The 10,615-nt window shown below is 58.4% G+C and overlaps 2 protein-coding genes across 4 annotated transcripts in view; one reads left to right on the top strand and one right to left on the bottom strand.

Moving 5' to 3' along the window:
• Window positions 1-2,587: 2,587 nt before the first annotated feature.
• Window positions 2,588-3,868, top strand: Caps (calcyphosine). Of its 3 annotated transcripts, XM_090340250.1 has the most exons (4): window positions 2,598-2,722; window positions 2,813-2,905; window positions 2,975-3,152; window positions 3,239-3,868. In XM_090340250.1, the coding sequence occupies exons 2-4, from the start codon at window positions 2,823-2,825 to the stop codon at window positions 3,611-3,613; spliced, it is 636 nt and encodes a 211-aa protein (XP_090196376.1). In that variant the 5' UTR covers window positions 2,598-2,722; window positions 2,813-2,822; the 3' UTR covers window positions 3,614-3,868. The 3 variants fall into 3 exon arrangements, with proteins under 3 accessions (XP_090196385.1, XP_090196367.1, XP_090196376.1); XM_090340259.1 differs by having other exon boundaries at window positions 2,588-2,905; window positions 3,254-3,868; XM_090340241.1 differs by having other exon boundaries at window positions 2,597-2,905.
• Window positions 3,869-4,439: 571 nt separating this feature from the next.
• Window positions 4,440-10,615, bottom strand: part of Ranbp3 (RAN binding protein 3) — a 44,491-nt gene continuing 38,315 nt past the window's right edge. The window contains exons 9-17 of the mRNA XM_090340271.1: window positions 9,389-9,508; window positions 8,154-8,257; window positions 7,730-7,808; window positions 7,428-7,530; window positions 6,904-7,028; window positions 6,315-6,435; window positions 5,523-5,665; window positions 5,081-5,261; window positions 4,440-4,986 (exon numbers count right to left, since the gene is read on the bottom strand). Coding sequence (XP_090196397.1) covers window positions 4,943-4,986; window positions 5,081-5,261; window positions 5,523-5,665; window positions 6,315-6,435; window positions 6,904-7,028; window positions 7,428-7,530; window positions 7,730-7,808; window positions 8,154-8,257; window positions 9,389-9,508 — 1,020 coding nt within the window. The 3' untranslated portion in view covers window positions 4,440-4,942. The remainder of the gene's footprint in view (window positions 4,987-5,080; window positions 5,262-5,522; window positions 5,666-6,314; window positions 6,436-6,903; window positions 7,029-7,427; window positions 7,531-7,729; window positions 7,809-8,153; window positions 8,258-9,388; window positions 9,509-10,615) is intronic.

The raw sequence follows: 10,615 nt of genomic DNA, 5'->3' as shown, positions 1-10,615 counted from the left end.
TGCACTCAGGGCCTGGGCACCGTCCCTGAGCTTCTTTTGCTCAAGGCTAGAGCTCTGCCACTTGAGCCACAGTACCACTTCCAGCTTTTTCTGTGTATGTGTAGTGAAGAATCGAACCCAGGGCTTTGCTAGGCAAACACTCTACCACTAGGCCACATTCCTGCCCCCCCCCCGTGTAGTTTTATAGGAAATAACTCTCTTTAAATACCTGGTTAGAGAACTTTTGCTGTGGTGGTGGTGGTGGTTGTGGGGCTTGAACTCTGGGCCTGGGCACTGTCCCTGACTTTTTTTTTTTTTTTTTGCCAATCCTGGGCTTGGGCTCAGGGCCTGAGCACTGTCCTTGGACTTTCTCAAGGCTAGAGCTCCACCACTTGAGCCACAGCGTCACTTCCAGTTTTCTGGTGGTTCATTGGAGACAAGAATCTCCCAGGGACTTTATAGCCAAGGCTGGCTTCCAATTGCGATCCTCAGATCTCAGCCTCTTGCGTAGCTAGGGTTACAGGTGAGATCCACCAGAGGCACCTGGCTAAAATCTCTGTTTTTCACTTCTGCATTTCCTCACTGTCCTTCCCAGGTCAAGAAAGGGAAATAATAGTTGCAGCTTTGAATCGAGATTCCTGTGCCTTCCTTTTTTTTTTTTTTTTTTTTTGCGGGTCTTGGGCTTAAGCTCGAGCTCAGGGCCTGAGCACTGTCCTTGGACTTTCTCAAGGCTAGAGCTTTACCACTTGAGCCTCAGCACCACTTCCGGCTTTTTTCTATGTATGTGGTGTCGAGGAATCGGACCCGGGTCTTCGTGCATGCTAGGCAAGCACTCTACCACTAGGCCAAACTCCCGGCCCCTCCTGTGCCTTCTTATACCCAGCCCAAGTCCAGCCACACCCTGGCCCTTGTACTCAGGGAAGTGTGTGCGGGAACCTTTGAGGAGCTGGCAGGGTCTGTTGTGGCTGGAAAGGACATGTTGCCATCCCTCTTCCCGCCTGCCATCTGACCCCTACCCTCCCTGCAGTGGCCAGGGTGCATTTCCTCTTCCCTGTGAATAGGTGGGGGGGGCCGGCAGGTTGGGCTGGATGTCCTCAGAAATAAAATCCATGATTCTTAGCCTGGGTCCTTGCTTATCCTTTCTTCCTGGCAGGAGAGCTGGAGAGGTGGCTCTGGGGATGTCTGGCTGGATCGGGCTGGTACCACTTGAGTCACACCCCCTGGTGCTTGGACAACCCCTCCCCCCACCGCTTGAGCCACCCCTCCATCCTCTTTCACCGTCAACCCCTGCCAACCAGGGTTGAACCCAGGGCCTCACACAGGCCAGGCAGGCACTCAGCATTGAGCTACACCCCAGCCTGGCATCTTTGTTGTGTTTTGTGTTGGTGCTGGGGCTTGAACCTTGTAAGGCCTAGGCACTGTCCCCCAGCTTGTTTTGATTAAGGTTAGGTGTTCTACCACTTGAGCCATAGCTCTGCTTCTGGCTTTTGGGGGTTAATTGGAGATAATAGTCTCATGGACTTTGCTACCCCTGCTGGTTTTGAGCTAAGATCTTCAGATTTTCATCCTCCTGAGTGGGGTCCAGGCAAGGACATCAGACTTTTCCTGTTTCTCTTTAACCTTAAGAAACTTCTAATCTGATGAAAATGTATCTTCCCCCAACCCCTGCCTTCTGTGTTGGAAATTTAGCTCAGGAGCTCGCATATGCCAGGTAAGTACTCAGCCACTAAACTATATTCACACTCAGATTGGTGAGGAGTACTGGGGATTGAACCTACTTTGAGCCATGACCCCAGCCCTGATTTTTTTTTTTTTTTTTTTTTTTTTTTTGCCAATCCTGGGCTTGAGCTCAGGGCCTGAGCACTGTCCTTGGACTTTCTCAAAACTAGAGCTCTACCACTTGAGCCTCAGCACCACTTCTGGCTTTTTTCTATGTATGTGGTACCAAGGAATCGGACCCGGGTCTTCGTGCATGCTAGGCAAGCACTTTAACCACTAGGCCAAACTCTTGACCCACCCAGCCCTAATTTTTAGAAGAGTAACAGTGCTCGAGTGTGTGTCTGGCTTCCTGTCTCTGGGTTCCATATTCAATACAGCAAAAAGAGAACAGGCTGGGTGCCAGGGGCTCACTCCAAACTATTCAGAAAGGAGGCTAAGATCTGAGGATGGTGGTTCAACGTTAGCCCTGGGAGGTAAATCCGAGACTCTTTTAACTCCAGTTAATCAGTAAAAAGCTGGAAGTGGGGGCTGAGAGTGTGGTTTAGTAACTAGCATGCCTGGAGTCCTGGCTTCAGTTCCTCAGGACTATATACACAGAAAAAGCTGGAAGTGGAGCTGCTGTGGCTCAAGTGGTAGACCACTCGCCTCAAGTATAAAATCTCAGGGACAGTACCCAGGCCCTGAGTTCAAGCCCCAACAGTAAAAAAAGCTCAGTCTCAGCTCTGTTACTTTCTGATGACCCTGGTGAGATGTGATGGCATCTCAGGGTCCAAGCAGGCCCTGGCTCTGCCCTGCTACAGAGGCCCACCTGGACCTGTGCTGGGCTGCAGCTCAGGCCTCATGGGCCCAGCGGGGTTGGGGAAGGGCGAGCTGCCACTTTCAGCAGCCATTTCTCAAGCACAGGGCTGCTTAGCCGGGTCCCTCCCAGTCCCCAGGGCCCGGTCCCCTAGCAACAGCTTCTCTAGGCAGAACCAAAACGAACACTGGGCAGAGCCAGCACGACTCAGGGACAGACACAAGCCAGGTGAGTGGCAGGGGGGCTGCTGCAGCGTGGCCTCACGCTGAGCCTGGCTGCCCCAGGAACGTGGAGACCCACTGAGACCTCTTACCCCAGCTGCCTCGACATGGACACGGTGGACAGCGTGATGGAGAGGCTACGGGCGCAGTGCCTGTCCCGAGGGGCCTCAGGCATCCAGGGCCTGGCCAGGTGAGGGGGGCTCCTTCTGTCCCTCCTAGCCCCCACTGCCGCAGCCTCCATAGCCTCCTGTGTCCCTAGGTTTTTCCGCCGCTTGGACCGGGACGGGAGCCGGTCCCTGGACGCGGGGGAGCTCCGGCGAGGCCTGGCTGAGCTGGGGCTGGTGCTGGACGCGGCTGAGGCGGACGCTGTGTGCCGGCGCTGGGACCGTGATGGCAGCGGGACCCTGGACCTGGAGGAGTTCCTGCGTGCGCTGCGGGTAAGGTGGCCTTGGGGTGTTGGGTGCTGGCCCAGGAGATGGGACCCCTATCTCTGGCTTAGGGTGGGGTCACTGGCTCTCCCCAGCCCCCCATGTCCCAGGCCCGGACAGCGGTCATTGCCGCCGCCTTCGCCAAGCTGGACCGCAGCGGGGACGGCGTGGTGACGGTGGAGGACCTCCGTGGGGTGTACAGTGGCCGGGCTCACCCCAAGGTGCGGAGCGGGGAGTGGACAGAGGAGGAGGCTCTCCGGCGCTTCCTGGACACCTTCGAGGCCTCCGACAAGGATGGGCAGGTGGGTTCCCGGGCAGGCCCCGTCCTCCGGCACCCCCGCTGCCCCTCACAGCCCGCACCCCCACAGGTCACACTGGCAGAGTTCCAGGATTACTACAGCAGCCTCAGCGCCTCCGTGGACACGGACGAGGAGTTCGTGGCCATGATGACCAGCGCCTGGCGGCTGTGAGCGGCCCAATTCCACTGGAGAGGGCAGCGGATCCAAACACCAGTGTGGCCAGGTCCCGGGGGTCACAGGCCTCCGGGCCCTCTCCCGTCAGGTCCCTGGGCGAAGAAGGCTGCTGGGATGGGCGCAGACCCAGAGGAGGGGCTGGACCTCCTGAGGCCCCTGGCATGCACAGAAGCCAGGACTTTAGTTAAAAGTTTTAATGTAGTTCCCAAATACATTTCATATGACAATCTCACATAAATGTTCCAGAACACACGGGCATGGTCTGCTTTTACTTGTCCCTAGCTGGCTACGGCTTGAAGCAGTGGGACTGAGCTCTCGGATGGGCCTCCGGTGTCTGCGCTGGCCCAGGCAGATGCCCCACCTGCAGAGGGATGGTCGCCTCTGCCCTGAGGTGGGGTGGCGATTTCCTCTCAAGTCTAGAAGGGCAGCAGGGTGTGCAGGCCCTGGGCTGTGCGTGCTGTGTGTGGAACAGGGCCCTGCCCTTGGCGGTGCCTGGTTGATGCCCGCCCCTTGCCGCTCGAGGCCCCGGCTGGTCACGACATCTGAGGCTGGGCAAGGAATGGTCTAGGGCAGGGAGGGGTCCTCGCCGGGTGCCTGACGGTGTGAACCATGTGGTCTGGGTGGGAGTGGGTGAGGAGGCCCCTGGGAGCCTCCTAGGCCTGTGACCTTCCAGACAGGCATTCTGGTGAAGGCCAGACCAGAGCCCAACGCTGCGCCCAGGGGGCCAGTGTGCAGCACAGGCCCAGCACCAGGGCGGCAGGCCAGGCCTGCTCGGCGCTCAGGAGCATCTTAATCCAAGACACCCAGACCAAAGCCTTTGAAGTTAAAAAAAAAAAAAAAAAAAAAAAGTGTAAAATAGAAACCCCAAATCAGAGCTTGGGGACCGGGAAATAGAAAGTAGTAAACAGAATGTCCGCGGGCCCAGCATTTGCCTTCCTGTGAACCAACGGACCCCAACCCGGCCCTGGGCTGCTGCCATGCAGCAGGACCCACTGAGGAAGGGGTGGCAGCCCGGGCGCCCAGCTGCACCATCCGGTGAAGAAAGCAGGTCTCTGAGTCCCAGTGAGAGGCTGTGACAAGTCTTAATGTGCCATTTCAATCAAGGAGGGGCGGGGAACACTCTTTTGGCTCATCAATATGATGAGACTCGTGTCCCAGAACCACATCCAGGCAGCTCCCGGGTCTGCTGTGAACGGGATGAGCTGATCCACACAGTGGCCACCCCGGTAGGTGTGGTTCCGGTTCCGGCCTGTGGACGCAGCCTGCGGGGAGGGGCGGGCGGCGGACAGACGGACAAAGCAGCAGCTCATGTGCCGGCTCCGGCCGCTATGTGCTCCCGGGTGTCTGCCCGTCCGCTTCGTCCCCTGCACCTGTAGATGAGAGCGGGTCCCGTCAGGTCGTGAGGGGGCTGCAGGGCCGAGGTCAGCGCTAGGCTCTCCCTCCCGCAGGCCCTGCCCAGCTCACCAGCTGCGGCGGCCCCCGAGGGAGCTAGCACGTCGTCATCACTGTCGTCCTCATTGGACGGGGCGGCCCTGGGCTCAGGGGCAGGCACCTTGGCCTCCTGCTCCTGCTCCACACGGCTGCGTAGGGCCAGGATGCGATGGTGCAGCGCGGCATACAGCTGACCCGTGTCCTTGGAGCTGGCCTGGGGAGGCAGGTGGTGAGGGCAGGGCCGCCTGCCATCTGGATCACATCTGCAGGGCTGAGCTCTCCTCCAAGGGCCACTCGGGCATGTGGGGAGGGACTCGGGATCAGGGAAGTCGGTGCTGGCTGGGGGAGGAGCCACCAGCCAATGGGGAAGACTTAGGGCAGAGGGCCTGGAGCATAGGTGTCAGATCCAGCAAGGAGGCAGCTGGAGGCCATTCCGAGGGGATCTGGGCCAGCTCAGCACTGAGGGTCAGCTCACCGAGATCAGGAAGACCTTGACGCCCTGGTCCTCTGTGTCCATGGCCGTGATGCGGATGCTCTTCTCGCTGGCCTTGTCCATCTGCATCTGCGCCCACAGCTTGGTGTTGAGGATCAGCCGCAGGCTGCCCTGGGTCCGCATCACTGTAACCAATGAGGCGCTCAGCCTGGGCACACCACACTCCTGTCCCCACACAGGTGGGGGGTCCACGCCCCACGGCAAGCCCCGGGTGAACTCCTAGCAGTGGGACAACCGCTGGGGCTGGGAGAGCAGATGGGAGGCATGCAGACATTCAAAGCTGGCAGTCGGTGGAGCACAGCTAGAGGCGGGGCATGGCTGCTCTGGGGTCCAGCTCTCCCTACCAGGGCAGGCGTGGGGAAGTCAGAGAACAGGAACCCAGTCAAAGGCCCAAGGGTTAGGTCTTGTGTTGACCACAGGAAAACTCAGAGGCTGCGGGTGCAGCCCCCACCACTACCCAGCCCCACAAAAAAAAGTGACAGGATGTATCTGGTGCCCATGGGGGAGCAGGGCACACGCACGTGTGGCTGTGCGGAGCTCCGTGGTGAGTCCTCTGGGGGAGGGGTTCTGTGCAGACGGCCGGGACATGCCATCAGCGGTGGCTCACCACACTCAGCTGCCACGGCACTAGGACCAGGTCAGATGGCTTACCACCCCTCCTTTGCCAAGCTACCCCAACAGCAGCACAAGTGGACACAAAAGCAGAGCTGGGCCCCCAGCACCAAGCGAACATGGAGTGGACACAGGCCAGCAGGGTCTCCCGTCGCAGCTTACCTAGGCGGGACTGTAGCGTCCCATCGTCAGTCGACGCCATGTCATTGAGTCTGAGTAGCCCCCGGCCTCGCTCCACCCATGACTGTGATGTCTTATCAAAGACGAACAGCTTACACTGGATCTGCAACACACACGGCAGCCTGTGGGCGGCAGGGACCTCGGGGCTCCAGCATGCTGGGCTGTGTGGCTGCAGGGAATGTGCCCCGGCCACACGACCAAGTGCAGCCTGGGTGCCCAGCTGGGCTTCAGCTGGCTTCTCTTTGTGTCCTTTATGTTAACTGTCCAGACAGAAATCAGTAAGAGCTGGGTACTGGTGGCTCACGCCTGTAATCCTAGCTACTCAGGAGGCTGAGATCTATGGATCGCAGTTCGAATCACACTGGGGCAGTCAAGTCTGTGAGATTTTTATCTTCAACAAACCATCAGAAAACTGAAAGTGGCTCAAGGTCTCAAGGTGGTAGAGTGCCAACCTTGAGTGGAAAAACTCTAGTACCCAGGCCCTTAGTTCAAGCCCCATGACCAGCCTAGGAAAAAAAAGAAGGGCAGATCCGTGAGGCAGCACCTTCCATGCTGGGCCAGGCAAGCGCACCTGTAATACGTTGCTCTCCGCCTCCTCCCCGGTGATGACCTCCACCTTCTCCAGCAAGCACTTCCGGGCTGTGGCCTTGGTGTAGGCAGCCGCCGACTCAGCCAGGGACTCTGAAATGTCATGAGCTGAACAAGACGGACGCTTTCACTTGGCGAGAGGTATGGTTTATATGGTTTAAGGGCTCCACGGGTCCCCTGTCCCTGGCAGGCTAGACCCAGGGAAGGAAACTCGACACCTAGCCTAGGTCTCCGGGAGACCTCTGGGACCCCCTGCTTTCCTGTCCAGCGAGGAGACACAGGGGACAGAAGGCGAATGAAAGGAATGTCCCAGACCTCCTGCTGGAGGAATGCACCACCAGCCAAGTGCCCTCACACCAAAGGAGCCAACCCCCCCACCGCGGAAACATGGAGCCCCGAGGTTCCCACTTGGCCACCCCCGCTGGGAGGGCTCTAACGCCCCTGGTCCCCATCACAGGTTCCCATGGGCCAGACAGGACGCCCACACTGCTATGATCTATGCCATACCTTTCTCAGGGGTGGCCTCCTGGGAGGACGACTCGGACCCGGACTCTGCGGTTGCGTTCTCCCTGCTGGCATCGGAGCAGACTTCATTTAACTTAGGGGGGCTCTAGAGAAATAAGGTACCCAGGGAAGTTGGTGTGGGGCTGGGGAGTTCCCCATAGAACTGGGAGCCTCCCCAGGAGCAAAGCCAAGGCCCCTGCCCTGTCTAAGCTGGTTCTGATGTACAGGTGACACATAGCATCCATGTGCCACGTGTCCCCAGGGGCTGCAGCTGCACTCGTCCCCGCCCTCCCCTCCCCACTCACCAAAACGCGCTCGCTCATGTTTTGGCCAAACACAAACTTGTTGCTGGAGGCGTCAGCACTGCTGGTCGAGTTCTCTAAACTGAAGAGGAGACATGGCGAGCATTACTCCTGACAAATGCAGAGCTCCCGGAGCTGTTGGACACCCCTGCCCACACAGGCCACGTGTGCACACAGCGCCAGGTGCTCTCCACGCCTCTTCAAGGAGGGCTGCGAGGACATCTCAAGAGGCCCACATGCCCAGCCTGGGCAGCTCTGCTGTGGGTGTAAGCTCAGTGTGACAGGCATCACCGAGGGCCAGCCGTGTCCTCCACGTATCATGGACAGCCCACTCAAGCCCTGTCCTCTCAGGTCAGGAGGCCTTGATGAGCCCACCGCCCTGCTATGCCCTCCCGAGGCAGCTGCTCCAGTGGGGCCCGGAGCATACCTGGAGCTGATGTACTGGAGGAAGTAGTTGGTGGCAGCTGGCGTTTCTGAGCTGGGCTGCGTGGCGCTGTCCATGCCACCCGTGTCAGTGTTCTCATTAATCAGCTGGGGACAGAGGAAGTGTGGCTGCTCACAAAAGGAGCCTGGGTCTGCCACTGCCTCCATGCTGGGCTTTAACTGGGCAAGACACAGACATGGGCTGTATGCCTCAGGCCCTGGGGTGTGGAGCTACCACGCTGGTCTCGTCAGGGCTCGTGAGGGATTCGCTGTTCTGCCAGGAGTCACAGCATGACCAACACCGTTTCTCAGGACAGGTGCTGCTGTTGGATGGCCAGGAGATTGGGCTACCCCATGCAGAACTGTGCACCGGGTAGATAAGACTTCAGGTTTTCTGAGACAGGGCTCAACGTGCACTTCCTCCTGCCCCAGGCCGCAGAGCACGGAACCACAGGTGGGCACCGCCACACCCAGCTGCAAACGTGTCTGACGTCCTATTTCAATGTCTCCTGCACCCCATGAACATTGGGGCTGGGTTGTTCTCTGGGGCAGGCATCCTGGGCACTGCAGGGTGCCCCACCCCCCAACTCCATGCCAGGGGACCTACTGCTGTGACAGCCACTGAGAGACGCAATGCTGCTGCAGCCAGGCTCAGACTGCATGAGCTGGGGAGAAGCCTGGAGAGCTCAGTCGGCTGGAGCATCTCTGATCCAGAGCCCAGGACGGAGAAGCTGTCTCAGTACCCTGCCAGGACTCAAGTCCAGGATGGGAGGCAGTGACTCTGCCCACTACGCCTTTAGAAAAATAAGGTTGCCAAGACTTGGAGCCCAGCCTGAGCGACACTGTAAGACCTTATCTTAAAATAAACACACACACAAAGGTGATGAGTTCTTACAGGGGGTGCAATTTTGCCCCAGGAGACCCCGAGCAATGTTTGGGGGGGGGGGGGACACATGTGGCTGTCAGGATGACAGGGCTCTGTGGAGAGATGAAGGTACCCTGCACAGCAGGGGAAATAACAGCCCCGTGTGGAAGCTGGGCACAAGGCGTCAAGGCCAGGCCATCTCCCATACTGGGCTGGGAGAGTAGTTCTCTGGGGCTCACATGCTCAGAGCCCCAGGCCCTCCCCAGCCCTTCGTCAGAACACATAGAGCCAGATGTGTTGGGGTCCTAATAATGCTAGAGAGGGATGTGCGGTAAGTCCACCCAGGAGCCAGCTGAATCGGGGCAGGCACCTACCTTCACCCTGTCCCTCAGGTTTTGCCCGAACACAAAAGCTTGCTGCGAGGCCCGCTCTCTCCCCTCACAGCTCTCCTCCCCACAAGCACCGCCACACTCGTTTTCCTGGGGCTCCTGCTCCTGCTAACAAAGTGGAGCATGGTGAGAAAGCATGGTGACGGGAGAGCTTCTGCCATGCTGCTCAAGTGCTCCTGCCCGCAGGGCAGATGGAGGGACTGGCACCAGAAAGATGGCTGCAGCATGAGCAGCAGTGCTGGCCCCTCAGCACAGGTAGCACTAGAAGCTTCTACCCACCCCAGGAAGCTTAGTCAATGCCCTTTTCCACAGTGACCGCCTTGGAGACCCCTAAGGCTGTGGCCTTCATCTCTTCAATCACAAATTTCTGGCCCCTAGTGAAGGCCCTTTCTGTCTAGGTAGACACTGTGTGAGAAATACTAGTCACCACCATGGCTCATGGCCAGCCAAGCGCATGCCTGCCCTGGGCTCCTCCCCAAGCACTGAAAAGCACAGGAAAAAGAAAACAGGCAAGGATGGCCAGAGGTCATCTAGAGGACTTCCTCACTGGACATCGGTGTCCACATTTTACTCCATGAACCTCCAAACACTTAGGACTTCCCTAAGGCTTCAAGCAGCTCATTCATTTATTTTGAGATAGTGAAATGTGAACTCGCTAGTAAGTCATGTTCTTCTCACACTGAAAAATGAACACTGTAGAGACTAAAAAGCAATGAAGTTGGGGTGTAGAAGCACGGGGAGGGGCAGGGCAGAGATGACTGGCAGAGAGCACAGGGCTGGAGTCTGCCTACCTACTGCACTTCCTATGCTGCTGCTAGAGCTCCCGTCCTGCCTATGCCTATAACCTGAGGTTGGGACCCAGGCAGTGCGGTGCTGTGAAGACCAGAACGCAGCAGAATGTTTCTGCCCGTCTATGGACCGAGCGGGCTCCTTCCAGAGGCTTTATTCAATTGCTCTCATCTGTAATCCCTACTCCTGTAACTGGCCTCAGAGGGGGACAGGCAGTCCTTCTGTCAGGAAAGTCCCCAAGAGCTGGCCTCAGTGTGGGTGGCTCTGTGCCTCACCCAGCCCCCAAGGGAGTGTGGTGAGCACAGAGGGCAGGCCTGGGACAAAGAGGTATGTGGTACCTGGGATATGATCCCTGCATGGAGCCAGAGGGCCAAGACGTGGGAGAAGGACCCTGGCTCCTGAGCTGGTCCAGCCGACTGGCCA

This window comes from Megascapheus bottae, chromosome 1 (genome assembly GCF_031878675.1).
Source record: "Megascapheus bottae isolate mThoBot1 chromosome 1, mThoBot2.hap1, whole genome shotgun sequence".
Classification (NCBI taxonomy): domain Eukaryota; kingdom Metazoa; phylum Chordata; class Mammalia; order Rodentia; family Geomyidae; genus Megascapheus; species Megascapheus bottae.
Note: the sequence above shows the minus strand (reverse complement) of the source record. Positions and strands in the feature narration are given on the sequence as shown.

Excerpts from the sequence above, each read along its gene's own strand:
- Caps (XM_090340241.1), top strand. The coding sequence starts at position 2,823 with ATGGACACGGTGGACAGCGTGATGGAGAGGCTACGGGCGCAGTGCCTG. Across the intron at positions 2,906-2,974 it reads GGCATCCAGGGCCTGGCCAG|GTTTTTCCGCCGCTTGGACC; the intron begins GTGAGGGGGGCT and ends CTGTGTCCCTAG. Across the intron at positions 3,153-3,238 it reads AGTTCCTGCGTGCGCTGCGG|CCCCCCATGTCCCAGGCCCG; the intron begins GTAAGGTGGCCT and ends GGCTCTCCCCAG.